Source organism: Zosterops lateralis, assembly GCF_965231275.1.
Source record: "Zosterops lateralis genome assembly, chromosome: 6".
NCBI lineage: Eukaryota > Metazoa > Chordata > Aves > Passeriformes > Zosteropidae > Zosterops > Zosterops lateralis.
This window is the reverse complement of record NC_139761.1, coordinates 35,875,498-35,903,145: the sequence shown is the minus strand read 5'-3', so window position 1 is coordinate 35,903,145 and position 27,648 is coordinate 35,875,498. Positions and strand designations below refer to the sequence as shown.

Genomic DNA, 27,648 nt, shown 5'->3' with positions numbered 1-27,648 from the left:
GCTGATCCCGGCTGACAACGAGGGGAGCGGGTGGAGGGGCGCGGGTCCTGGCCGGCCCTGCCCTGCTCGGTTCCCCCGGGCGCCCCGACTGCATGGTCGGCCCCTGGGGGAGGAGGACCGGGAGATCCCCCCCGGGTGCCGAGGGGACGGGGCGGGGGGGGAGGAGGAAGCCGCGGCCGGGACCCGAGTCCTTAGTCACCGGGTGCCGGCGGGAGGAAGGGGAAGAAAGGTGGCCGCTGGCTTGTAAACAATAGCCCGGCTCGCAGCGCCCCGTGCCGCGCCGCCTTTGTTCCTGGTCCCATCGCGGCTGCCGCCCGCCGCCGCCGCTCGGCGGGAGGAGCCCGGGGGTTTCCCCCGTTCCCGGGCGGCCGGCGCGGCGCCGGGCTCAGCCCCCAGGTAGGTGCGGGCGCGGGGGGAGGCGCCGGCCGGCACCGCCGTTACGTAACCGCGGGCTGGGGCCGGGGTCCGCCTGCAGCCCCGCGGGCGGCTGCACTTGTGGCTCCTCCGCCCGCGGGGCAGCGCCCGCCCGGGGCCGCGGGACCGGCGGGGAGAGGGGGCGCCGAGGGTCATCCCGGGCCGAGAGGGGTTCCGCGCTGGCCGGGGGCAGGGGAGGCGGCCCGGAGGCTGCGGTCGAGACAAAGGCGGTCGGTGGCGGGGCGCGCAGGCTGCCCTCGGCGGGCGCCGGTCTCGGGGCTCTGCTCTGGCAACTTGGGGCGTACAGGGAGAGGGGAAAAACAATCCGTCGTCTGTCAGCCTGACCGCGGTAGCGATCGTCTTCCAGTGTTACTAGAAGGAGCGCACAAAGACAGCGGATTTTCGTTTATCTGGCGAAGCACATCAGGAAATTCCCAGCAAATAAATACTGTGAACTCTCTGAAGGAGGAGCTTAGCTATGGAGTGAAAGCAGAGAATTTTCTAGTCTTGACACGGTCCTTTTGTGTGTGTGTACATGTATGTGCACTTGTGCATTTCTGATGCCTTTTTTGTCTCTGTGTCACCAGCTGTCTCCGTTCTCAGCTTCAGGGAAATACTTGCTGTATCTGGTGAAATACACAAGGCTGGGGCTTTTTTCTCGTCACTGAAAGTACATTAAACATCTAAGCAGAGAAAGAATGTATACTAGCATTTGAGTATAATAATACATGAAACCAGCCACATTGTCTTAAGTTTATTTTGGAGAAAGAAAACTTCGTTAGCACTTAACAACACTCTTCCTGCGAGGCAGGTCAGTGTATGAATCTTACAGAAGCATATATTAATTATTTAAAATTAAGTTCATACAGCATTCCTGTTATGTCTCTTTCTTTTGTGAAAATACTAATTTTGGAACTGACTTTTACACATATCATTGTTTGAAACAGAAACAGAAAGGAAAAATATTGCTTTAAAGCAATCCGAAGATGAGTGCCCACACGCAGACTGCGGAGAAAGGACAGAACACGACACTTCTGTGCCAGGAGAGCTATGTTTGCAGTGGGACAGATGAAGCAATCTTTGAGTGTGATGAGTGCAGGAGCCTGCAGTGTCAGCGATGTGAAGAGGAGCTGCACCAGCCAGAAAGGTTGCGGAATCATGAACGGACCCGTATAAGACCCGGCCATGTCCCGTACTGTGACTCCTGCAAAGGTGCCAATGGGAACATAATGCATGCCAGTATGACAGGCTCAAGGCAGATAGCAGCAGTGAGGTGCCAGGTGTGCAAAATCAACCTCTGTGTGGAGTGTCAGAAGAGAACACATGCTGGGGGGAACAGAAGGAAGCACCCTGTCACCGTGTACCATGCTGGCAAAGCCCAAGAACAGGAAGAGGAGGAAGGGATGGATGAGGAGACCAAGAGAAGGAAGATGACAGAGAAAGTTGTGAGCTTCCTCTTGGTGGATGAAACTGAGGAGATTCAGGTAAGAACTGTTGTGGTTTGCTGTGAACAGGCAAGATGCTTTAGTTTCTTTCTTAGTGTAACAGGCTTCTGTGATGCCTGGTTAATACTTGAAGTGCAATTGGCGGCAATGGTAACAAAATGATGGCCAATGAGGTACAAGTGCTACTGAGCATCTTGGGCTAAAAAGACATAGTGCCTTCGAGTGGCCTTGCTCACGAGTTCCTCAAAAGGTCAAGTCCATTAAAACCTTATATGTGGCAAGAGTCTCCTCTAAGAGGCTTGGTCAGCAAAGCTGGTGAAAGAATTGACTCTATACTGAGACACACACAACTAAGATAAGAGTTGTTTGTGGAGAATGCTGGTCATTCCTGAACAAAATTGAATACATTGTATTGCAGTAGGTGTCCTGCAAATAGGAGTGCTGGCAGACAATTTCCTGCTTTATGACTAGGAGAGGGCATTGTACCAAATAGTGCTAATGCAATACTACAGCCCATTGCTACCATTTAGCACCAGTAAATCCATCTGATTTTAGGAGTAGAACAACATAAGGTAAGTCTCCAAAGTGTTCCATCCCAGTCCTACAGGCACCATGGTTAAGCTATACTGCTTGTCACAATTATTATTACATGTTAGCCTTTTGTTGAAAGAGGGAGAAATTGCCATTGGGGTATTTCTGTTGATAAAAATGATAAGATCTACTTGACTAGGAACAGCCTCCCAGGAGGCACTGTTTTAGAAAGTCTAACTTTCAGTGTATGCAGTTGTAGAACTCTCCTGTTGGCTCTTACATTTGGTAAGCATTTTTGAAGCCAAAATGTGTCAAAGCCACAGAGCATATTAATTACACAATTAAAAATTGAACTTTGTTTTCTGACTTCGAGTTTTCATTCCTTATGTTAAACCTCATCGAGGAGACACTGAAAGAAAATGTGTAGTCACCTGGAAACTCAGTATCAGGTTACTCTTATTTAACATACTCATGCTACCATCATTAAAAAGAATTGTGATTATATATTATATTCTTATTTTTGATAGTTATTTGTATCTGTCACAGTAAGAGTTGATGTGTCTGTCATGCATCACAAGGAAATGTGACTTAAGTATCTCTTACTTATTTTGGACTATAGAAGTGTGTATACATACATACGTATGTATGTACACTGTAATTATACAATAATGTAGAATAGCTGCAAGATACTTGGGTCATATTTTTGTCAATTCAGGTGTACTGACTGCTAAACTGTCATGGCTTTTGAAGGGGAAAGGGTGACAGTCCTTATGGTGCACTGACATAGAACACACACTATGCAGGACAGCAGTGAACTGAGTGCTTGAGTTTCAGGTTTGTAGCAGTCTTAAGTTTGTATGCCTCCAAGCCCTAAGCACACACCTATCTCCTTGTAATGTGTGACAGATGCAACTATTACTTTAAGATACAGACTTTTCAATAATCCTCCTCTGACCACTAGAGCAAGCTCTGAAGTGCCTTGGAACAGGGCTGTCCTGCAAAGCTGCTCACAAACTCTGTCTGTGTGTGGTTGTACTGGTTTAAGTTATATTTATACTCATGAATCTGTAAGCCTTATTGAGGTAGACCTTTGGCTGCCTCCTGCAAGCAAGTGCATTTGCTATTTAAATGTCATGGGCAATAAAGCCAATTTCCTTATTGGGACAGCACTGGTCCTTTATCAGATCATAACAATTTGGTCAGAACAGTGTTGGATTGAAAAAGCTCTCCAAAACCAATCTTATTTCACTAAAAGATGTTGAATCAGAGCTCTTCCATCTGGAATGATCTCCAGTTCCTCACAGCTGAATACATATGTGACATCTCACATCCAATATCAAAGCACTTTGAGAGATTTCAATGAAACTATTTTCTGACAGCTGGAATTTATCACTTGCTATTATAGTGGTAATTCCGCTAGTGAACATGAGGACCTTTATTTAGAAAGGCCTGTCAGATGCCACAGAAGATGTCTTCAGAGCTACATTGTCATCTTTTGCTCTTGATAATACTGAGGAGCCAATTTAGCTATAGGAGAGTGATCATCAGTCTTTTATTTTGTGCTTTTCATTACCTGGGGAGAAATCATGAGTGTTCTTTATTTAAACCAACTTTTTGTCCAAAAATGCCAAATGTCTCAATATTAGTAACTTGAAATATGGAGTTTCAGAGTTTGAGAGTGTGTGGCTTTTTAAGTTTGAGCAGACAGGATAAGAATTTAACAGAATTGTGCAGCGCAGCTATCTTTAACTGTTTAGTGACCTTTGGAACTTGAAAATTGTTGCACTAGTTGGGAAATAAGAGGAAAGTGCTGATTAAGAGGAAAGTGGATTTTGCCATAGCAATATTAAAAGCTACAAAATTACAAATGGTAAAAGCTACACCACCGCACCACCCCCCCTCAAATTAGATGGAACTAGTTATGTTGCTGGAGCAGCAGATGATAGATCGAGATAATCACTGATATCACTGACGTATATTTGTTTACAAACATCTAACTTGAAAGTGGATCACTGAGATGGGGACACAGAGCCAGAAGATTTGGTTTTTAGTTTCCTTTGGAACCTGGAGTTGTTAGCTCAAGTGGTTATGTTTCATCTCAGTGTTCCTGTTGGCTTCTTGGAGGTGGTAGCTCTAAAACTGGAGAATATTTATAGTGTGTAAGCAAATGACTGATCTAGTTCTAGATCCAGAAGCAATGTGGCTTAATCCATAAGGAGCTGTGCCTGAGCAAATTGGTTCGGGGAGAGGTGGAAATTCTCCTTTTGGGCTCAGCACTACACAGATACAGCTGTGATAATTCTGAGATCTGCATAATTGTCTTTGTGCCACATTGCACAGATGTGCTGGCCTGCTCAAAGCTTTTTGTGCTTTGCAGGCATAGCATAAGCTCAGAAAGCTGAGGGCTTCTTGTGCTTGTTCAAATCCACGTAGACAGAAAAGGTCCCATTTTAAAGCGCTGCTTGTTTGTAGAAAACCAATGGCAGCTAAAGTTTGTATCTCTGAAATACAAGCCTCTCTGTGATGTTCATCATAACGGCACTATATCTGAGCACCTCAAAAGGAGGTTTAAAAACCTCGTTAAAAAAAGTTATTAAAGGTTATATCCAAGTTCGCACTGCAAGTCCGTGGAAGAACAGAGGGAGGTTGTTCCTCATGGAGTCCAGCCCCAGCTGTCTCACACTACACAATGCAATGCTTTGCAGCTCTTGTGAGTTAGTCCTCAGGCATCCTGATCTACATGATGATTTTTTTCTTCCTTCTTCCAGGACTTCTTGTCTCTCATAAGACCTCACTGACTTCTATCAGAAAACAAACCTTGACTATTTTCCAAAGTGGCATCACCTGCATTTTAGACCCCATTCTAGACTCTCTTAAGTTCTGTTATGCAGTTTCTCTTTACACAGTATTAAATTTTTGGCCTTATCTATTGCATATCTAAAGCTGAGGCTTCAATCAAATTGTTCTTGATAACTGCATCTGTTTGTTAATTGGCTCTGACATAGTCTATCTTCCTTGCTCATCTGAGAATGATATTTTGGGGATTAATTCCTCAGTAATTGCTTTTGTCTTGTCACTCTTTACATCTTCCACATCTCCTCTTTGCCTTGTTAGACTTGAACTGTGTGCCTTCTTTTTTCTTATGTGTAAGTCTCTCAACTGAATCTGCTGATCTACTTCTCCCAACATGTCAGCTTTCCTTTCTTATCTCTAACTTCCTGGATTCTCAAACAAGCATCATGTTGTCACTTGTGCTGCCCATTGCACACGGGAGGCACTTCCCATAAGAAGTCAGAGTCAATTAATTGGGTTTTTAAAAACTGGTATTAAGAAAAACACAGTGAAATACAAAAATAAAAACATGACTCAGGTTATGATACTTGTTTCAAATCCTGAGGCTGTCTTACTGTCCCATGAACTTTTCCACTCATTTGGATCTGTCTTAGTCTCTTGTACTTATATTTATGCAGTTTCTGGATCAGTTTCCATTTTTGCTTTGTTTTTATGCAACACATCTGCAAAAGAGTTCTTTAGCATAAAGCAGAGTTATGCATCCCTTGTACAATGAACTTTATTTACTACTACTTTTGAGGTGGGGCTGAATGCTTTACAATGCATAACAACAGCTTGTTATTTTTATCTTGGGGAACAGACCTTGGGAGTTCTTGCCACAAGATGAGAACTTGCTTGTAGGGTCACTAATGGCTTCTATGATAACACTTTATCCAAAGCCCTAATTAAAAACTCGGCACATATGCTTAATGGAAGTAGAAAAAGTCTTTCATTGACCCCAGAAGTTAGAGGACATGCTTAGTTATTAATAATCTGCCTTAGAATTTGTTCATCTTTGACCAGAAACAAGAATTTCTGTCACAAGAAATTACCCAATCTGTGAGTTGAAAAGAAAAATAAAAGGTACTGACTTTGTAGTCTGACTTACTAAGGAGACTAGAAGGAAAGAAAAATTTTACTCCATCTAGTCACAAAAATGATTTCCCTGGCTGTGTAATTTTATGAGGGAAAAGGAGGGTACATTTATTGCTATGTCTCCCCTGAGATACCCATATGAGCTCCCTTTCTTCAGTTTGCAGGGTTTTTTTTTTTTGTTGTGCCAATAGATATCTCAACTTCCTAAATATAGCCCCATTCCTTGAGGCTTTTTCTATTCCTTGTAGGAGGTCTAGACACCTAAAGGAGTAAGGTCTTCCCCTCAGAAAATATGAGCAAGATCTCTGTAAGGCTTTACAGTCAGTTAAGGTAACACAGAAGGACCCATAGCCCTTATTTAAATGCAGACCATTTTGTACAATCATTAAATAACCTGTCATTAATAGCATAACAGTCTATGTGTCCTCCTCAGTCCCCTTCTGTTAAAAAGTTACACACACATAGTGATGACTCTGCAGGGTTGCTAGCTGCTTTGCTTTTCTCACTCCTGCTGTAAACCTGGTGGAAGTACTGTGACTTTTCCTTATTATCTACTGATTTGAGCCTGGATAAAGTCTAGGGATGAGAGAATGGAGTCTCTAGGAATGCTTTTTCTTGTCAAGTATTCTTTGTCAGTTAATGGGAGGTACCATGTGTGTTCTCTTATGAAAGAAGGTCATAACCTCTTCAGCCTGACTGATTGCACTTGTCCAGCAAATAGTGCTAGTTCCTGTCACACTTTTGCTTCATTTGCTGTTGGGGGAATGTGTTTTTGGTGAGTTTTTTCCCCCTATGCTTTAGGGTAGCACAATCAGCTGTAACTTTCTGGGAAATTTAGTCCATGTCCTGTAGAGTAAGGAGTCACAGCTAGTATATTTGCCATGGATATAAAGGAGGAAGAAAAAAATGTTGAAGGATCTGAGTTTTTTAGGCCAGTGATCTGTTCAATCAGGATGTGTAATTTCTATCCCTTGATACTGGTGATGTGCTATAAATGAGTTTTCCACCTCTTTGTGATTTAGAAAGATTTTCTTGCCAAAGTATTTTTGGGAGTTTATTGTCCTACACTCTAGGAATTTTTCTCTTATTACTTTGTTATTTTTCAGTATTCCTCCCATCCCAGTCTGTTATCAGTTCACCTAAATTTAAGTGCGCTGTTTTCTGTCCTTGGAATAAAGTAGTAGAAAAACTACAAAACTACACAGCAATTGCTGGTTAGGAGTGTTCCTTCTTCCACTGGACACAGACCAGTATTTTGAAGAGTATTTTTAGAAGGTAGGAGAGAGAGCCATCCATTTAGCAAACACACAACTCCTTTGACAGTCTCAGGCTGCCTCTTGGCTAATTTTTAACATAACTACTTACAAACAGTGCTTTTCTCTGGAACCAGTCTTGCACCTTCTTCACGATGCAGTACTCTTGGGCATTAATTAAAGTCAAATACTTTGCTTCATTCTTCTCTTTTGTCCATATGCTGACAGGAGTGCACGTGTGGAAGGAGGAGAGCATGTCACTGGTGAGAGAGCCTTGTAGCAAGCTGCTCTGGAATTACCCACACTTTCATTCAAGAAGTTCCTGAACATAGTTCAGTTTCTGAACTAAATAGTCTTGGTGGGGGGAAATGGGGTGTTTCAGTGCTATACCCCTCTTTGCACTTCTCCAGTGAATCCTTTTGGGCTCTTGGATGCTGCCAATAGAAAAGGGATGTGAGTGCTTTGGGGTACATTTGAGAAAGAAAAAACAGCTTGCTGTCTTCTTGCTCTTCTGTCCTTTCCATTGCCTCCACTTTCTCTTTTCTACAGCGATCACTGAGAGGCAGATACACACTTTTGGCTTTTTACCTGGGTTGTTAATGCTTTGCTATAGGATCACATAAAGGCAGAAGATTGAGTCCTTTAGCCTGCTTGTCCAAACACCCTGAAATTGCAAAAATAACCAGACAAACTGTTTTCTAAGAAGAATGCAACTGTAGTACAAGTAAGTTCATAAATGCCCCTCTTAACAAGGGCAGTGGTATAAGTAGTGTCCACACAAGTAATGCAGTTACTCTTAGTATTTAGGAAGACAGCATGAATTTGCTCCTTGACTTGCTGTGTTCTGGGCAAGTCTCTTCATGTGGATGTGTTCTCTGCTGCTAGAGCTGTGACTTCGGAGTGGTAATTGGTAGCTCTGTGGCCAAATTAACATCTACAGGAACTTCAAAGGTATTTAGGATACAAACCCATGATTTCTACATCATTTTTTACTGTTTTCTTTTAGAGTTAGATGATACTATTATGTTAGTGTTATTTTCACAGCAGTTGCATCCACCTCAAAGTCTTTATTAGTTTTCAGTCCTTGCAGAAGTACTTTTTCAGCAAGCAAACAGTTTTGTGAACTTTGTAGTCTTATTTCTGCTTCCAGAAGTTTGGTATAATTTAGCTGTTGTCTACAAGGTTAACTTACCTGGTAATAGCAATATTTCAGTCATTATTGCCTTTTGGGTTAGGGTGGAGTCCAGTCATACTGGGTTACCTCCAATCCTCTTAGTTTTTTTCCACCACTGTCTTAAAACGTTTGAAATAGAATCTTTTAGGGTAGGGTTGTTAAGCAGGATTTAACTTTTCTGTCTTTGCCTCTCTCAGAGTTCTGTAATAATATACATGGGCCTCAGACATGGGTAGCCTTTGCTCTTCATTGCAGGGACCTGTAAGTCCTGTTGAGACTCATGCTGTTAAGCTCTGTACAAACCCATGAAAATATTGAACCTAAATTCCTATGCTGGAGTTGTGGGAAGGAACAGGACCATTTTGGTCTGAAAAATATATTCTGACCAGGGACAGTATTGTCCACGTGTATGTACTGTGGCAGATAACAAATCTCCACAGAATCCATAGGTGGTACTGCAGTGAGGACAAACAGGAAGAAACCCTTCAGGTTAGGAAACACCTCTAATGCAAATGCTTTCATCTGCTTAAGCCAGACCTGCACCCACATGGGGAATAAGATCAAAACCAGCTGAAGATGAGGAGCAGTGTGGGAATCTAACCCTAAATCGCTGCGGTGTATCTGTCTCCTGTTTTATTTTGCCCCTCCCTGTATCTGGTGTCAGGTCCTTTTATTTGGGCTTGAGGCACTCTAGGACTCCAGTGCTGAAAATACTGACATCCACTGTCAGCTTGGCTGAAGGCTAGGAGATCCCTGAGGACAATAATGATTAATGTATGTAAGTGTTTGCTGGATCAGTGATTAATAACTTACTCCTGAATACCAGATTCGTAACTACTGGTACGACATACACAATTCTATAAACCAGTCTGTTGACACAGCCCTTTGCAGAAACTTTTTCAGGCTACTGTAAAACATTTACATAGGAACAAGCAACTCTTTGACCAGTAGAATTAACAAAGTCTAATTTCTGAGATGTCTTTTTCCTGTTATCCAGTGCTTGTCCACATTTTGTGTCTTTTGAGTAAGAAGCAGTATGTGTGCTGTCGTGCACCAGCCAGCATGTATGGGCATGACTGCTCATCTTACTACTGTGTCTTGGAGGCTGCAGGGGGTGGACATGAAACATGGTCTTTCCTCATAAGGTTATTGGAATCTTTCTTTGCTGATGTTGTCTATTTTCATCAAACTTTTAGGAAATGTATCTTTTAGAGGCACTTATTTCTGTATCAAATTGGTGTAATTATATTATGAATTTTAAGTGACATGTGGAAGACTTGAGTAATGGCATAAATTATATTTTCCGTGGAAAGTCATGGATAAGAAAAGGTATAGGAGGCAACCTAAGGTAGAAAACTAGAGATGCTTGGACTTAAAAGTCAGCTTTGATTCTTCTTGAGCACCTGCTTATGATCAAAATCTTCTCTCTTGTTTGGAAGACTCTGAAAGTTGGAGGAAGTAATGACCTCCTGAGGTCACTCTCAACCTGAATTAGCCTAAAATCTTAGAGGAAACAGAATTTGACTTACTGTGGTTTAGGGCCTATCTCACAGCTCTGTTGACGTCATGGGTTTCATAGCAGAAAGTTTCTCTTCCTCACAGGGAACTACCTTTTTTGTCACTTGCTGACAAGAGACACTTGTGGATATCAATAAAAGTTCTTCTGGGGCAAAAGTTGGGAATTTCCAATTGCGTTTTTAATAGCCTGTTGCACTCGAGTTGCTGGGTTAAGCCAGTTACACTTCTTTGCATTCGTGCACTGCCTTTTCAGGAGTGATTCTGAGGAGCCCTGCAGAGATGTGAATTTTGATGGTGGCACTTTACTGTAGTGGAGCTTATTCTTCTCAGGTTAGTCTTACTCGCTGTAGTTAAAGGAAGAAATCTGCTTTTTAGATTTCTCTCTTATTTTCAATGTACACTGAAATTGTGATTTAATGACCTAAAGGTGGGGCCTGGGGCTTTAGATATGCACCCAAACACTTTTTTGTGAATATACTTCTGGATAGGAGCTCGGTTTTTTAGAGTTGAAACACAGATTTAGAAGCACTGTTTTTAAGTACTGGTCCACATTGAGCTGGGCAGATGTGACAGATCTGTTCTGTTTCCAGGTTTAGTAATTGATATGATGCTCTGTCCTTAAGATCAATTACCTAATATTGTTTCAGTATTGTTTTAGAAGTTTAGGACTGCTTAAAAGGTTTGCAGATCTTCTTTTAGCTTGCTTTGCCATTTCTCCTTCTGATTTAAGGTGTCTGAACTCTTGTAAGCATTATCTTTCAAAAATATTTTCTGAAGTGTGAGCAGCATTACTTGTATTGCCGGTGTTAAGTAATGCTTTAAGGTAAATGCTTCTTTTTTTAACTTGATTGTTTTGACTGGTTGTACTGATTTGTCTCTGGTGTTTGTAATTTTATGCTGGTATACATTTGGATGTGCTGTTACAAATCTTGTAGTTTACATTTCCATTCATTGTGAAAGTTGTTAAATTTATATCATTCTTACTGATGTAGTGGTTTGTGTGTCAGAAGATACTGTTGTGTGAGAAGATACTGTTGTGTGCTGGTTGTCTAATCATAGACTCACTTAAGTTGGAAAATAACTTTGAGATTATATCCAACCATTAAATCAGCACTGCCAAGTCAAGCACTAAACTCTCCCTCAGCACCACATCTACATGTCTTTTAAATACCTTCAGGAATGGTAGCTTCACTATTTCCATGGGCTGCCTGTTCCCATGCCTGATAACCCTTGACTCAAAAATTTAGTTATTTATATGATTTTTTTTTTTATTATTTATTTATTTTTATTGCAGAAAATATATTTTTGTTATTAAAACTACTCTTTTAAAACCAGGTCAAGCAATGAGTAAGGCTTCAAAACACAACAACAAAAGTACCAACGTAAGTCCAAATGACAGTGTAAGTCTAGCAAATGAAGGCACTCTGATGAATACTATGCCAAGCATTCTTGATTTTTGTTTTGAGCTATTGTGTGTTGTGGCACAGCTCTGGCTTTGTGCACCACTTCCATGAATATTAGCAAGCCCTAAAGGGTTCATAAAGAGTCTTAAAAGGAGAAAACTGTGGTAAAATGTCTGATTCTCTTAATGTGTTTGTTTGGCTGGAGGCAGATTTGAAATTGTATGAGTACAGGTCATTGGAAACTCTGTTCTATTTTATAGATTTTTGTTTCTAGGTTTTTTAACACTTTTTGTTTTAATAACATTGTTACCAAGAAAATAATAGGCAGGAATGTAATTTTAGCAGTTCTTGTTTCTTAAAAAGAGTTCTCTTGTTTAGCAGTTCTTGTTTCATTTTAGCAGTTCTGTTTCTAAACAATTCTACTTTTCTTAGGGCTCAGATTTAGAAAACTTGTTATGTTAGGTACAATAGATTTCCAAGTATAGGTGATAAAGAGACTTCAGTTCTAAATGTGCTCCACTGCAGCATGCTGTGAGCTTTTGTGCCATCCTTATAGATGACTTCAGCTGTCAAATTCTCTGGTTTTGGCCATTGAAGACCTTCAGCTCCAGTTCAGCTGAACTTGGGTGACGGGTCTGCATGGGGAGCTGGATGGCAATTGCTAAAAGCAACATAGTTAAAACTACATAGAGTTAAAACTACATAAGGGTTAGTTAAAACCACAGAAGGGTTATAACATATGATGTAGTAAAAACTGTTCTTTTTAGAAGAGAGTCTCTTAAGAGCTATAGCAAAAGTGTAAATGAGTTTCTGATAGTAGAAATGGCAAAATCAAGAAGGGGCTGAAGAGATACGACTGTTGTCTTGGTTTAGGCATAGAGCTTTCATCCTTAATTTACATTGTTGTGCAATGTAAGGAAGGTTTTGTATTTACCCTCTGCTGTGAATGTCAGTGATCTGAAGCCTTTGGGAAATGTGGAAGTGGACACAGTTATGGAAATGTGAGTCCTCTGCGCATGCAACAGAAGGTGGTACCATGCCAATTTCTTTTAGAGATGAGAAGCAAAATGAAGAAGTGGGGATTAGTACTTTGACACTTACGACACCCACTCTGACTTCAAATGTCCTAAAGAAATTTGCTCAAGGGAAGTAAATTTGACTACTGATATGGAAATTGTGGATGGTTCTTTGAGAGTATAATTCTTGTACTGAGCATTGGTTAAAGTAAACTAGTGCACAAAGAACAAGGAGCACCCAGTGACGTACAGGTGTATTCAGCTTCAAAAGGAAGGGGTGCTTTTGGCCATTTTGTCTTGTTTTGATTTTTGTTGCTTCTCTGCCCACATGGAATTTATTGTAAGGATGTTGTTAGTTATGACTAGGTTCTAAAAGGGAGGATAGGTCTACTGGTTCTCTACCAACCACGAGCATCTAAGTGCAACCACTGCTCAGGAAGTTCTCAGTCATCTGACTTCTGAGCACTGGTAAAGTGTGCTAGGAAATATTTACTGATTTCATGTCTTAAGTTCTTCTCATTCATATTTGCCAAGTCCTGTGAGGCATAAACATTGGACTAGCTAGACTTTGATGCATTCTTGTGCTCCTGGGTAACTTGCTTGTTTGAATCAGTCCCGAATTCTGTCCTGAAAGGAGGTCTGTGAGAGCCTAGGAGGGGATAACTTAGAAGGGAATAACTTCGGGTATGTGATTTGATATTCAGTGTAACTTTGAGTTACACTGTCTCTTAATAGTGGGAATATATCTCAGTTACCCTTATTCCTGTGGTCTCTATTGTCTTTTGTGTCTTCTGACATTACTGACTCAGCCTGTTTCACAGACTCTCCCAAACTGCTACCAAACTGGTGCTACTTGAAAGATCATAGTCATTAGCTGTCCTGCCAATACTTAAGCAGCTGTTTGAAAACTGGGGGTTTTTGTGTTGTCCAGTGAGTACATAACTATTGACTCTGGCAAAAAGGACCTGTTACCTTTTGGTGCGAAGTTTGGGAGGTGGGAGAAGACATTATCATATTCCCTTCTGTTTACGTACACATAACATTTTCATATTGTCAAATCTGTGAATGTTTTTCAGAGCTATTCCATGAACCAAGAACTTCCTTTCCTCCACAGAGACATCTTAAGAGACACTAAGCAAAACTGCATCTATCATCTAAGCTACCTTCCTGATGATAAGCTAATAATCACAGCTACCAAGAAAGCAGACCATTTCTTGTGCACCTGTAATTTCAGGGTATCTTGATGTTCTCCCAGAGACACCAGGAAAGATTCTGTTGAGAGCATTTTGATGTCTCGTTTCCTGTTTTCTTCTACACTGTGAGGCTGCCGTGAATAGTTTGAGTCTGTGAGAAGCTACTGCAAGCCCACAGCTCACAGGTTTTCTTTGTGAATGCTGTTCCCAACCACAATCTGGCACATTGGCTGTTTTTTGCATTTTTGGCACAGTGGTTGATTTTTATTTTCCTTCAAAGTCTAGGTGCTGCTGTTAGATTTAACCAAAGCAAATGGGGCTGGCTGAGCCTTAAAATAATTTGCTGATCTAAGAATAAATTTGTTCAAAGAAACCATTTATTACCTCATTACCTCCCTGGTTTGTAGATTGTGAGATCTTCCAACCGTATTCGCAGGATGAAAATAGCTAAGAGCTTCCAGAAGTTAAGAGGCAGGTGAGAGGGGATGGAAGCCCTGCTCTTTTCAGTTGATGGGGATTCCTTGAAGAGGGAATGGGGATAAAGAAAGTGAATTTAATCTTTCTCAAAAAGTGCTTCTGTCATATTCTTCCCTTTCATATAATATATGGAAAAAACCTGTTGGAAGACAAAAAAGTAAGGGCTAAACAAATGAATGAAGCATGAAACCTGTGAAAGCCAAGGATCTATTCTGCAACAAGATCAGGACAGGCTCTTGTACAGAGCCCTAGCCCGTTTCACTGCTTGTTTATCTGCTCCTGTTGCTCCACTATCTGAACAGAAAATGCCCTGTTCTTCAGCCTAGGCAGCACCATAAACTTAAACTATGCAAACCCAAAGAGAAGTTACCTGCACATCTTTTTGGTTTTGTATGTGTGTGTTCTTTTGTTTTTTTTTAATGAAAGTACAATGCAGTAAATTATGAAATGGATCATTGGGGTAGTTGTGGTGCTTCTGTGAGAGCCAGTTGGACCTGCTTTGAGCACCTGGCTCCAGTGCACAGCTTTGCTGCTGCTTTTCTGCTCCCACTTTCCAGCTGAAGGATTGATCAGCTGGAGAGCAATGGGAATAGGACAGTCTGTGTCTGAGAGCCCCTGGCTGTGGGTAGATGCAGCACAAGTGTATGCCAGAGAGCTTTCTGCCTAAACAGGTGCTCAACCTCTGTGGATGAGGCAAGTGATAAAAGCAATCCCCTCTTTCATGCCTGAATTTGGATGCTTGCCAGGAGACCAATACTACTGAGAAAGTCTGCCATGTTCCATGTAGCTGTTCTGACATACTTGGATGTAGTGTTGTGCTCCCTTCTCTGAAAGGGCTGTCTCAGAGAATGGGGTGAGGCACTGGAGAGTTGACTAGATACATGATCACGGTGAGGCATCACTTCCAAAACATCTCCATGGTGGAACAACACAAATCCCATCAATGTGTACATTTTACAAAATGCATTCTAGTATTTTGCTTTGTACTTCTTGGTGCTTCAGAAACTTATGACAAAATGTGAAGAGGAGGTAATTACTCTTTTTAATCTTTTGAGTCCTGAAACCAGCTGTGTTTTCAGTGTTGTCTACTCCAATTACATAGTTACAATATTTTTCTCTTTTTGTTTTGGAAGGTAAGAAATGAAGAAGACTTCATTAAGAAACTGGACTGCAGTCCTGACCAGCACCTAAAGGTAGTATCCATCTTTGGGAACACAGGGGATGGCAAGTCTCACACCCTTAACCACACTTTCTTCTATGGCCGGGAAGTCTTCAAGACATCTCCTGCCCAGGAGTCCTGCACAGTTGGAGTTTGGGCAGCCTATGACCCTGTCCGCAAAGTGGTGGTCATTGATACTGAGGGCCTGCTGGGGGCCACTGTGAACCTGAGCCAGAGAACACGGCTGCTGCTGAAGGTCCTGGCCATCTCTGACCTTGTCATCTACCGTACTCGTGCTGACAGGCTCCACAATGACCTCTTCAAATTCCTTGGTGATGCCTCGGAGGCTTATTTAAAACACTTCACCAAGGAGCTGAAAGCTACCACAGCCCGCTGTGGCCTAGATGTTCCTTTGTCAACTTTGGGTCCAGGTGTCATCATTTTTCATGAGACTGTGTACACCAAGCTACTGGGCTCTGGTGAGTAGGCAATTCCAATTACAATGTGCTAAACGCTGTCTGTGAACTATCAGGTTGCATTGAATATTCAGCATTCTTTACTATCATGTAAAAATGGGATTTGGGTTTTGCTCTCACTGGTTTCAGTCTGGGAACCAGGCTGTGGAACTAGAAGAGGATTCAGACCACCGCATGGTGATCTGACTATTCCAAATCAGCTAGAATAATCCTCTTAGCCAGCTGAACATGAGCACTGAATAGTCATCAGTTCTGCCAGCCACAGGAGGGGTCATCATACAAATTCATGAGATGGCAGATGAAGGTGAAAAACTGATGTGGTGAGTTGACCCTGGCTGGATGCCGGGCACCCACCAAAGCTGCCCTATCATTCCCCTTCACAAATGGACAGGAGAGAGAAAATCTAATCAGTTGGGATAAGGTCTGGAGAGATCACTTGTCAAATACCATCATGGGCAAAACTGACTTGACCCAGGGATATTAATTTAATTTATTACTGACAAAATCAGAGCAGGGTAATGAGAAGTAAAATAAATTTTAAAACCAGCTTTTCCTCATCTCTCCTTCCTTCCCAGCTCTACCTCCTCCCCTGCATGCAGGGAGACAGGAAGTGGGAGTTATGATCAGTTCATCAAACATTTTTCCTGCTGCTGCTCAGGCAGAGCAGTCCTTCCCCTGCTTCAGTGTGGGATTGCTCCCATGGGAGACAGTTCTCTATGAACTTCTGTGACATGAGTCTACCCTACAGGCAACAGCGACTGAGGCTCTGTCGTGCTGTTTGTGAACATCTAGGAGTTGTCTCTTGTGTAATAAATACCTCAGCAGTCCTGGCTGACCCACGTTCTCACTTTGGCTTTTCCAAACAGTGAAGTTTTAAACTAGTAGAAGAACTTGACATGAGTAACTTCTTAATAACTTTTAAGTTACCTATAAGACAGATCCTTTTCTTATATGACAATTTGCTGATTAGCAATTCAGCCTTTCATGAAGTTGTTGACATTTTCTCTTTCGTTAGTTCAGCCTTTAGTGACCCATGAGGACACTTTGCACGTGTATGCAAATTCAGGGTAATAAAAAAGTATATTTATGGTCACTTCTGATCACAGTAGAAATAGGAAAGAAACCTCAGCATATAGATGTGCAGAAAGCTGTAACCATCTGTCTCAATGGGTAATTGAGATAAATGTACTTATGTAGTTTTAGGACAGGGAAGATGGGGCCTGCCTTATTCTGAAATGTACAGCAGGTACTTGGAAGCAGGCAGGAGAATGTGGTTGGCTCTGTGGAGTCTGACCTGATGTGGCCCGTTCTGAAGTGCTTTGCCATGCGCACTGTTGGTCTTCCTTTCTTCAGAGTTGGCATGGAGAGCAGGCAGCCCATGTAAGGTTCATATCCTTCACTTATCAGGTGCTAGGAATAGCTATACCAAGTTATGGTCTGGTGAAAAGAACTAACAAATGTGCTGACATTGTGTTTCCTTGTATTATGTCCTAACTTGCTTCCTAATCTGGATATCTGTGTTTCAAACTCTAGATGTCTGGTTTTACCTGAGAAACTTGGTCTTAGAATTTAAAGCTGTGTATCACAAAACAGAGCCTGCTTTTGGAAAGTTTGTTTCCTTTTCTTGTTTTAAAATATAATGATAACTGCATTCCAGATGTATTAGAAGATTTCATTAAGAAAACAATGTCTATATTGCATATGAAAGTACTATGCAATTAAAGTATTGCTTTAAACAGTCAGTTGTTTATGAACTTGCTGATACTCTTACATTTAGATCATCCTTCTGAGGTTCCTGAGAAGCTCATTCAGGATCGGTTTCGGAAGCTAAGCTGTTTTCCTGAGGCTTTCAGCTCAATTCACTACAAGGGAACGAGGACATACAATCCTCCAACAGATTTCTCTGGGCTTAGGCGAGCTGTGGAGCAGCAGCTGGAGAACAATACTACTCGGTCACCTAGACAGCCGGGGGTTATCTACAAAGCACTAAAAGTAAGTGAAGAAGAGTTGTCACAGTGTTTATTTGTACCACTGTTGCTGTTAACTCAGCTGTGGCTCATAAAGGCAGAGCACCTGAAGCAGTGATGCAGACTTGCATGCAAGTCTTCCATGAGAATGGTAATTTTGTCTAACAGCCGGGGAGGCTGAGATTTTATTTTTTTTTTTTTTACTTCAGAACAAACACTTTAGTAAAGATCATGGAAGGTCAAGAAAAGTTAAAGAGCCAAGCTGAACAAGATCATAAAGCTGGGAAGAAAAAAGTAACTGATGCTATGAGTGACAAGCACTTAATGCCAGTGATTTACAAAGAGAGACCTTAGAAGGTTTTTTTATAAAATTCCTAAAGTTGGCCTCAGTGCAAGAGGAGAAAATGCAAGAGACTTGGAGGGAATGAATAGTTGGCAAAACCTAGCACTGAGTAGTATAACCCAAGAGCTAGGGGGCAAAAAGGAGGAAGGAGCTGTGCTGGTAGCTAGGGAATAAGATGGGATCAAGCCAAATGATGTATTATTTCAGAGCAAGTGATTTTCTTAGATGGTTCACTTTTCTAGGATGTCAGAGGGATTTTTGGGTCTTTAAATTTGCAGTCTTTCCTACAAGTTTCCACATATCACTGCCCAATTAACATCATATTTTCTTTGGCATGAAGAGCACAGCTGTCACTGGGGAGGGGCAGGCAGAGCTGGGGACTATCTGCAGAAGGAGGTAGTGTTAGCAGTCTTTTCTGGTGTTAGTCACAGCTGTTGGAACAGATAATTCTGGCTGCTCTGCATTAGTGGTAGGTGAAGCACAGAGGGAAGTGCCAGGGTGGCATAGACTCAATTCTTTGCATTAGGGAGCAGACAGGCAGCAAGGGGAAAAACAGTTGGAATCATTAATTTTAGTTTAATTTCTAGGACTTTATTGCAATAGTCAAGTAGCCTAGTTTCAGATACAGCTGCTGGTATATTTAAATTCATGACCAGTAGAGTGTTTGCTGTGTTCAAATCACTACTGACTACAAATTAACTTATTTTGCTTCATTTGTTGAGGACAGAAGACTTGCTAGAGATTTCTGTCCACTTCCTCTAACTTGTGAGTTCATTCAAAAGTATCAGTATCAGTCAAGCTTAAGAGAGAATGTAAAGTAAATTTCCTTGAAATTATGTGAAATAAAATGTTTAAATAAAGAATTTATCTGAGGGAAGCTGTAGTGAGAGAGGTATATACAAGTCTGCGTGTATGTGCAGTCAGCTCTTGTTAGACAGCAAAGATGTGCCCACTCCACCTACCCCAACCCTGTGAGGGGAGGAAGAAAAAGGCAGGCAGACACTATATAAACTTCAGCTGTAGGAAGAGTTTCAGCTAGATCTCATGCCTTCAGAGATCTCCATCAAGAAAATATAACCATTTGCTTTGTTCCAGTGATTTTTTTTTCCCCTAAACCTAAGACCTGAAGGAACTGAAAAAGTTAAGTGTGCCAAGGCTGAGGACTGATTTAATCTGAGAATGGATGTTTCTAGGAAGGGGTACAAATCCTTTTGTCTCAGTTCTGCCATTTCACCAGAGAGGAGCAGTTGTTTAAGTGGCCAGAGGAAAGGTCAGGGCAGCACTTTCTGAGCCAAGACGCAAAAATTGTGTTCTCACGAACTATGAGAAATGATCCTATGAGTTCCTTTTCAGAGGTTTCCAGAATGTAGAGCCCTTTTTGCAAGAACCATGCTATTTTGAGCATGTATTGGATGTACAGAGGTGGATGCAATTTTCTACCACCCATTTCTACTACAAAATTCAAACTAGGGACAGAAGGAGAGGAGAGCAGAGCAGAGAAAAAGAGTATCTTACAAGTATTCAAGTCACTTCCATACAAGTGCAAGATTGCCTTCTTGGTTGGTTTCCAATCCTTGTTTTGTTTTCCAGGCTAATAAGACACATTTTTTAGCTGTGTACTCTCTGCCTCCCCCTCCAGTAGAGGAATCGTTGCTTTTTTCTTGCAAAATGTCTTCATTGCCCTTAATCCTTTCCAGTTCATTCTTTTTTGTTTAACAGGCTCTAAGTGACCGGTTCAGTGGGGAGATCCCCGATGACCAGATGGCTCACAGCTCTTTCTTTCCAGATGAATATTTCACATGCTCCTCTGTGTGCCTAAGCTGTGGGTAAGTAGATGAGAAATGCTTCTCCATCCTCTTAGAGGATAGTGCTGTCCTTACCTGCAGCCACAGAATGTGAAGTTTCTGTGATGTCTTGACCCCTGACATCATCTATCCTCAGCTAGTACTTCCAGGCAGAATTTGCTTGAAATTCAACTCTTATGTGAACTGGACAGTCACTGTTGCCACATCCCAGCTGGATGCAGGGTTTCTGCCCACTCTGTTTCTGTGCATGACTACAAACCCGTGCTGCCTGTATCTTTTCCCAAATGCAAACAAGGCAGGAAGAAAGGAGTGTCTAAATAAATCCCCTGAAATTTCCTATTTTTTTCCTGACATTTTTATTGCCTAAACAGTAAAAAACAATCCTAAAGCATACATCATGGAGTGGGGCTGTGTTCAGTGACTTGGTCCAAGTGGAACTCCATATTTGATTAGATCTTGGCTTGTAGCTCTCTGGAAAGAGCCCCAAGATTGAACCTGGAAGGGCAGTAGATGGCAGTCAGTGCTCTGAGTCTGGGAGCTGTATAGCAGCATGATGTTGTGACTGGTTATGCTTCTTTTCTGATGCTGAATATTTTCTGCAGTGAGTTGTTGTGTGGTGCTGCCTTGTATGTGAAACAGTTGCTGCACCTCCTTCTGAAAAGCCTGCCTTTGAATAATAAATTATGTCACTGCTGTATGTACAGTTCTGATGATCGTTTGAGAGCACAACATCTATAAAAATGCAAGATAGCAGTAAAAATGAAACCTTGGTGCCATCTGTCCTGTGTCTAAGAGCAGCAACTCATGGGGTGCTCTTGCATACTCAGGTGTGGCTGTAAGAAGAGCATGAACCATGCAAAGGAAGGAGTCCCTCATGAATCCAAAAGTCGATGCAGATATTCTCACCAGTATGATAACAGAGTCTACACTTGCAAGGTGAGATACAAGTAAAAGGTCTGAAGAATGAAAAAGGAAAGGATGATTAAGTAAATGAGGAATATCACAGGCATGTGCCTGTTTTCTTCCTTTTTTAATTTTAAATGTCAGAGATGCTCATAGCCTTGACAAGAAAAATTGATCTGTATTTGACTTGTATGTTTGCTTGGAGAGTTAATCACCTCTGTGTGCTTTGTGTCATTTTGAAGCTGGCTTCTCTTAACCTGGGTGATGTTGACCTTTTATATATTTGACCTTGTTACTCTTATTTGCTTATGCCCAGTGCTTGGTGTTAGCCAGTTTTTCTGAAAGATCTGTGCAGGAGACAGGAAAGTTTTTGGCTACCATCATGGTCTATTGATGTACCATCTACCTCTATTGATGTAGAAATACTTCCCTGACGTTATTAATGATAGTGGGTTTGCTTTTGCTTTGTTTTTAAATGAGTTCTGATGAGTGCTCCTTTGCTGTAGACCTCTGTACGCTAATTATATGTTTTATGTGGCCAAACAGCAGCCAGGTGTAGATTTGGACTCCCAGGAATGTAGTTTAAATTGCACTTTTATGTTGTAGGCCTGTTACGAACGAGGGATGGAGGTCAGCGTGGTGCCAAAAACCTCTGCTTCCACGGATTCCCCTTGGCTGGGCCTTGCCAAGTACGCCTGGTCAGGGTGAGTGCTGCAGCTGAGATCTCTGCTCTCTGTGGTCTCTGTGCTGCCTGGTGCACAGGACTTGCCAGAGAGGTGACCCGTCCTCCTCTTGTGCAGGTATGTGATCGAGTGCCCCAACTGTGGGGTAGTCTATCGCAGCCGGCAGTACTGGTTTGGCAACCAGGACCCTGTGAACACTGTGGTGAGGACAGAAATTGAGCATGTCTGGCCAGGGGTAAGTCTGGTCGCTGAATAGTCTTTGTGTATGTGTGCAGCCATGCACACACTCATTTGGTTCTTCTGGATGTTGATGGAGAAAATAGATTGCCTTTCATTAAGCTGGTCCTTGCTGTTTGAAACAGCCTTTGCAAGGGCTTTCAGACATATTCTGGCTATCTTGAAATGGCTAAGTTGCCAACTTACTCCTGTCTTTCAAAGCATGGCTGGTGAATCTTTTTCTCCTGCTTGCCCTCCAGTTTAACAGGAGTAATGGGTTGCAGAGCCATCTGCATCTAAAAAAAGAGGTTTCCCTGTTTTTATTCTCAGATGAATATCTGTTTCATTCCAGACTGATGGATTTTTGAAAGACAACAACAATGCAGCCCAGCGTTTGTTGGATGGCATGAATTTCATGGCTCAATCAGTATCTGAACTTAGCCTGGGGCCCACGAAAGCTGTGACCTCCTGGTTGACAGACCAGATTGCCCCAGCTTACTGGAGACCCAACTCTCAGATTCTGGTAAATAGCAGCTGCTGGGGAGAAAGGCTTTCCCTAGCTGAAACCTGTTTTCCTTATTCTTTAAATAATAAAGTACTTTGCAGATTCCGCATGCTTCTTGTTTTACTGCAGCAATCCCTACTCCTACACCTTTGAGAAAACTCAAGTGCTATCTCCTCTTCCCATTCTTGACATAGCCAGAGAAATTACGAACAGAGACTTGGCCTAGCCCTGATAAAGAGATTGTTTCTCCCTGCTCTTTGTGAGCTACTCCCCCAGCAATATCACAGAAAATCCTGGCTTGCATGAACTTGTTTTTCAAAGCAAAGAATCAACACCCTAAATTTGGCTACAGCAGTTGATAGTACTATTTTTATAAGTGCAGAGATTAAAATATGGTTTTATACCAGATGAGCAAAAAGCTCACCCAAACTGTTCAACTAGGAAAGGATTCCCTGTGTCTTGCCAGAAACAGATTCTTCTTCAATGAAAACTGCCTTCTGAATTCTTACCCCACACAAAGGTCAAATACCCATCATTCAGCCCTGCATGATGTGGCTGTGTTTATTTGTGATTGTGAACGAAGGGATCACAGCAGTATATTAGTTTAGCCACTGTACCATTCTAAGTCACTTCCCTGGGGTAAGGTTATGGGGCTGATAGGACCCAAGTCTTGTGTGTAACTGTATTTTTCACAATTTCAATTGCCATCCTGGGCTTCTGCTCTCTATTTTTCACTTCAGGAAGATCAAACTAACAGTTCTTCCTTCTGTGTTGTTCTGATTAGAGTTGTAAGAAGTGCAACACGCCTTTCAAAGATAATGACACCAAGCATCACTGCCGGGCCTGTGGAGAGGGCTTCTGTGATGGCTGTTCGTCCAAGACCCGTCCAGTGCCTGAGCGAGGCTGGGGACCAGCACCAGTGCGCGTGTGTGACAACTGCTATGACAACAGGGGCATCCAGTTAGGTAATCTTAAGCTGATTGTCACAGAGCTATCCCTGGGCACTAGCCTGAAGTCTTTGTCCCTGATTTCTGGATCACAACCATTCCCAGTGGGCGTAGACAGTGTTGTTCACACTGAGTTTCCAAACAGTTTTTGGTAAGGGAACTGAAGAGCTCAATGCCTTTTGGAAGAAACGTGACCCTACCAGATACCTGAACTGCTGAAAAAATTATTTTCTAATTATATCTTTACTTCATTTTCCTAGCAACTGGTGATGGTCTGGTGCTAATATCAGAGCAGGGCTGCTTGTGTTACAGCAGACAATGTATTTTGTCCATTATTGCTAAAATGAACACTCTGCAATTCAGGATTTTGGACAGGGAAACATAAAGGCTGAGGAGAGATTCCAACCTGCCTTTTGGGTTTGCTGCTGGTTTTGTTAATGTAAATTAACTGAAACTTGGCAGAAAGGGTGCTGGATTTAGGTGTTGAGCCCTTCACTCTTGTGTCATGCAGATGTGGCTGAACTGCCTTCAGATGAGGAAGGGGGGACACTTATTGCCAGGAAGGTGGGGGAAGCTGTGCAAAACACATTTGGAGCGGTGGTGACAGCCATGGACATTCCTTTAGGTGAGTTCTGTTCTGTTCTGATGGGGTTTTTTTTTGTCTAAAGGCATTTTTGTTTTCAAAGAGCAAAACTTGTTATTAAACTTCAAGAGCTTGTGTGACAGGCTGGCACCTCTGCTGTGATACTACTGTTGGTTGAGAGTTCTACAGCCCTCTGGACCTCTTCTGCTTGATGTTTCCTCTTGGCTTTCAGCATGTTCTTTCTGCAGATCACACTTTCTCTTTTCAACCTGTTTTGCAAAACTGTGCACCAAGCTGTGAGTAATTCATGCTTCCCTGATGGATTCACTGCAGTGGCCTGCCATTTGGAGTTCCCTAAAGATTGGCCAATTAGGAAGCATTTTATCAGGTTTGGTTTTCTTTCAGAGATGCTGAGTGCCTTTTAAGTGTGTTCATGGGTACTGCTGGTACTTCTTGGTACTTCTGAGGGGAGGGCTTAGAATTTGAAGCTGTCCAGGTTGGTAATGAAGAGGAAGTAGTTAGTAGTCTGATCTTTAATGGTGAGCTTAGTGCAGGGAACCTCTGCTGCTCTTTCATGTGCAGCAGTTTAGATATATCAGCAAATATTTCACATTTAAATCTTCTGTTGTTGGACCTGACTTCCTACTCATTGTGCAGATCACTGTTCAGCTGCTTTTCCTACAGCACGTCCAGCTGTCACCTTTGTGGGTGTTTGCTCTCTGACTCAATGAAGGGCAGAGTGAATAAATCCCTTTCTCAGTTCAGACAGTACATGCATTTCTGAATATTTGGTTTGGTGACCTTGTGGGTTTTTTTGGCCACAGCTGAAACTGAAGGTAGGGAAAAGCAAGTGTCTTAACCTCTGGAAGAGTCTGAGTAAGGCAAGATGACACTATTAAAAGAGACACTGTTTATTCTTTGAAGACAGGCAGGATGTAGGAGAATGGTAAAATGCCTTAAATGGCTACTCCTTGCACTGGAGGATTCTGTCAGTAGGTCACCTCCCCTTTAATGGCAGCAGTATGACTTGCAGTGTGTGAGTGCCTCCACTGGAGTACATTCTTCACATGCTCATGTTCATGGATTATTTTGCTCTCCCTCTTTCTCATCTCCCCACCTCACTTCCTCCTTAGGTCTGGTAAAAGATGCTGCCCGACCTGCATACTGGGTACCAGATCATGAAATCCTGCACTGCCACAACTGCCGGAAGGAATTCAGTCTCAAACTCTCGAAGCACCACTGTCGGGCCTGTGGCCAGGGATTCTGTGACGAGTGCTCACACGACCGCAGAGCGGTCCCCTCTCGCGGGTGGGATCACCCAGTCCGAGTTTGCTTTAACTGCAATAAAAAGCCTGGTGACCTTTAACCCCAGGCTGCTCTCCAGATCTTTGCAATTCCTTATGTTCTCAGGGTTACAAATGAAATTATCTGGTCTCCCTTTCACCTTCTAACCTGTTGCAGCCAGAGTGCATGTTTCCAGTTTCTGGCCTCCTCTTGTGTTATATCCATCTTGGAACGCTGGGAATGAGCTTACATTCAGCCTCTAGGTTTTAATTTCAAATTAACTGGGAGAGGGAGGGAGCTCCCTTGTAAATGAGCAAACCAAAATCCATTGTATTTTATTCCAATAAAAAAACCTATCTATATATATATATATATCAACTATGTATAATTTAGTATATTAAGGATATGGTTGAATTAATGAAGCTTTGAGTATTCCTAGTTCAAATGATGGATGGTGGTGTTCCTTACTGTATTGGATCAGAATTATGGCCTTCTAATTCTTCTTTTGGAATGTCTTGCTGATCGTGATGTTGTGTGAGGAAGGTTGGGACTCTGTGCTGCCAGGAATCTCCAGTGTTGATATATGAATTCCACCTGGTAGTTCAACCAGCTCTTCATCTGGAGGTGCTGCCCTTCTGGTCATGGAAGATTAAATCCCAGATTTATTAGCAAGTTTGTTTGAACTGTGATATGAGCAATGGTCTTGCAGTGCAAGAGGTATCAAGTTAACACAGACTCCCTGGCAGAGACCAGTAGAGCTCTGAAAGGTAAAAGCAAACTCTATGGCACTAGGCAAAGCATTCTGATTTTGCCATTTCAACTTCAATACCAGATCAAAAGGTAGCAGGGTTTTTTTCTCCCTGACAATGTTTTCATGTACTCAGGTTTTCTTCCAAGTTTCTCTGCAAGGTCATTGCAGTTAAAAGTTTTGTCCAGAGCAGAAGAAGAGAACAAGTTTTGTAGGCAATTCTGAGATACGAGGTTTGAGTTGTTTGGGTTGTGATGACTTTCCTTTTCCACCACTTTTTAAGTGATCCTGTAGTCTCTGAAGCCTCCGTGTTCTCAGATATGGTTGCATAGAAACTGCACAGATTTGACTTATTTTCTTCTAATAATACGAACTTACAAATCAACCTGGAAAATGGGAACCTTTCTTCTTTGCTCCTTGCAACTGGCACTCACTGGACTTCATCCTTTTATGAAAGAACTGCAATGAATTCACTGATTTTATTATGAAAAGCACCACTTAACCTAACTTATACTGTCATATGGATTTGTGGTTCCACTTATAAGAAGTAAGAGACCATTGTGGATTAAACTGCCTAAAATTCTCCCTTCTTGGCTTACATAGACAAGAATTCTCTCACCACATGAGAGTTGCCTCCTCTTGGAGTGGCTGGAGTTTAATGCAGTGTCCTGGAACTGTGGTATTTCTTCCCCAGCTTATTAAACGTGCTGTTGTGTAGATGAGTGCCCAACACCCTGTTTTAAGACTGTATTATTAAATTAACTGCTATAAAGGACTTTATCTTCTGAACAAGCGTACTGACTTTCCTTGTAACAAGCGGTTCTCACTTTGTCTCTGAAAGAACATGCTCACAAAGTGTTTGTCCCTTCACAACTACATCCAGCCTACACAAGGAAGTAGACTAGAAGATGTTCCAGGATACCTTCGGTACTGGCCAAGTTTACTGCGGACTGTCTTATGTTTTTGTAAGCAAAAGTCTGCCATAAACTGACAGTTGTCCAAGTAAGGGCATGAGTAGGTAGAAATCCTCTCTTAAAAGACATTCTGTACATCTAGCATAATTCTGTGCTTCAAAGTATTCTTTATTTTTTTAATGGGTGAGCAATGTGTTCTTGGTTTGTAGGCTGTGCCCTGTGTGCTGTTTATGCATGTAGCTTACTACCATGTTAATGCACAAAGAGAAAGCAGCCATGACATTCCTTGTATAAAATCTTTGGCATCTGTTTCAAAGACTTGTCTGATTTTTTTTTTCTTGTCAAAGCAAGAACTACTACTCAATCAAAAGGAAAATATTGTCTAAACATTTTTAATCTATATATGTGATCTTAGTAACTTAGCAATCTGTCAGTATCAGAGTCCATTCCTAATAGATTATCCTGGACCTGAATCTTTTATGATGTTTCTCTACAAAGCAAGTCTATGTGGTGCTTGAACTGCAGCAAACTTGGTGTTACTCTTTCTGGAGAATGCTGAGGTGTATTTAGGATCTTTGTTTTCCAAAATGAAGAAAAAACCCCTAACGTTTAAGTTTCCTGCTGTTTCCTGTACAGAATAGTGCTTATTTTTTCTGTACTGTTTGGTGCTGTGAGTACTCAGTCTAGAATATGGTTATTAAATGGCTTAGCTATGTAAAGGTGATAGATGTTAGCAGAGCCCAATGCTGTTCATTGTTAACACA

At 42.0% G+C, this 27,648-nt stretch overlaps 1 protein-coding gene across 2 annotated transcripts; it reads left to right on the top strand.

Annotated features, from left to right (window-relative positions):
- Positions 1 to 27,200, top strand: ZFYVE1 (zinc finger FYVE-type containing 1). 2 transcript variants are annotated; one of them, XM_083863689.1, is made up of 13 exons: positions 1 to 396; positions 1,002 to 1,225; positions 1,362 to 1,898; positions 15,485 to 15,989; positions 17,764 to 17,978; positions 20,016 to 20,122; positions 20,929 to 21,037; positions 21,611 to 21,708; positions 21,805 to 21,922; positions 22,256 to 22,426; positions 23,193 to 23,373; positions 23,867 to 23,980; positions 25,072 to 27,200. In XM_083863689.1, exons 3-13 carry the CDS (start codon positions 1,401 to 1,403, stop codon positions 25,302 to 25,304), a joined length of 2,349 nt encoding a protein of 782 aa, XP_083719815.1. In that variant the 5' UTR covers positions 1 to 396; positions 1,002 to 1,225; positions 1,362 to 1,400; the 3' UTR covers positions 25,305 to 27,200. The 2 variants fall into 2 exon arrangements, with proteins under 2 accessions (XP_083719815.1, XP_083719814.1); XM_083863688.1 differs by lacking the exon at positions 1 to 396 and having other exon boundaries at positions 685 to 1,225.
- The last annotated feature ends 448 nt before the right edge of the window (positions 27,201 to 27,648 follow it).

Excerpts from the sequence above, each read along its gene's own strand:
- ZFYVE1 (XM_083863689.1), top strand. The coding sequence starts at position 1,401 with ATGAGTGCCCACACGCAGACTGCGGAGAAAGGACAGAACACGACACTT. Across the intron at positions 20,123-20,928 it reads TCTGTGTGCCTAAGCTGTGG|GTGTGGCTGTAAGAAGAGCA; the intron begins GTAAGTAGATGA and ends TTGCATACTCAG. Across the intron at positions 21,038-21,610 it reads ACAGAGTCTACACTTGCAAG|GCCTGTTACGAACGAGGGAT; the intron begins GTGAGATACAAG and ends TTTATGTTGTAG.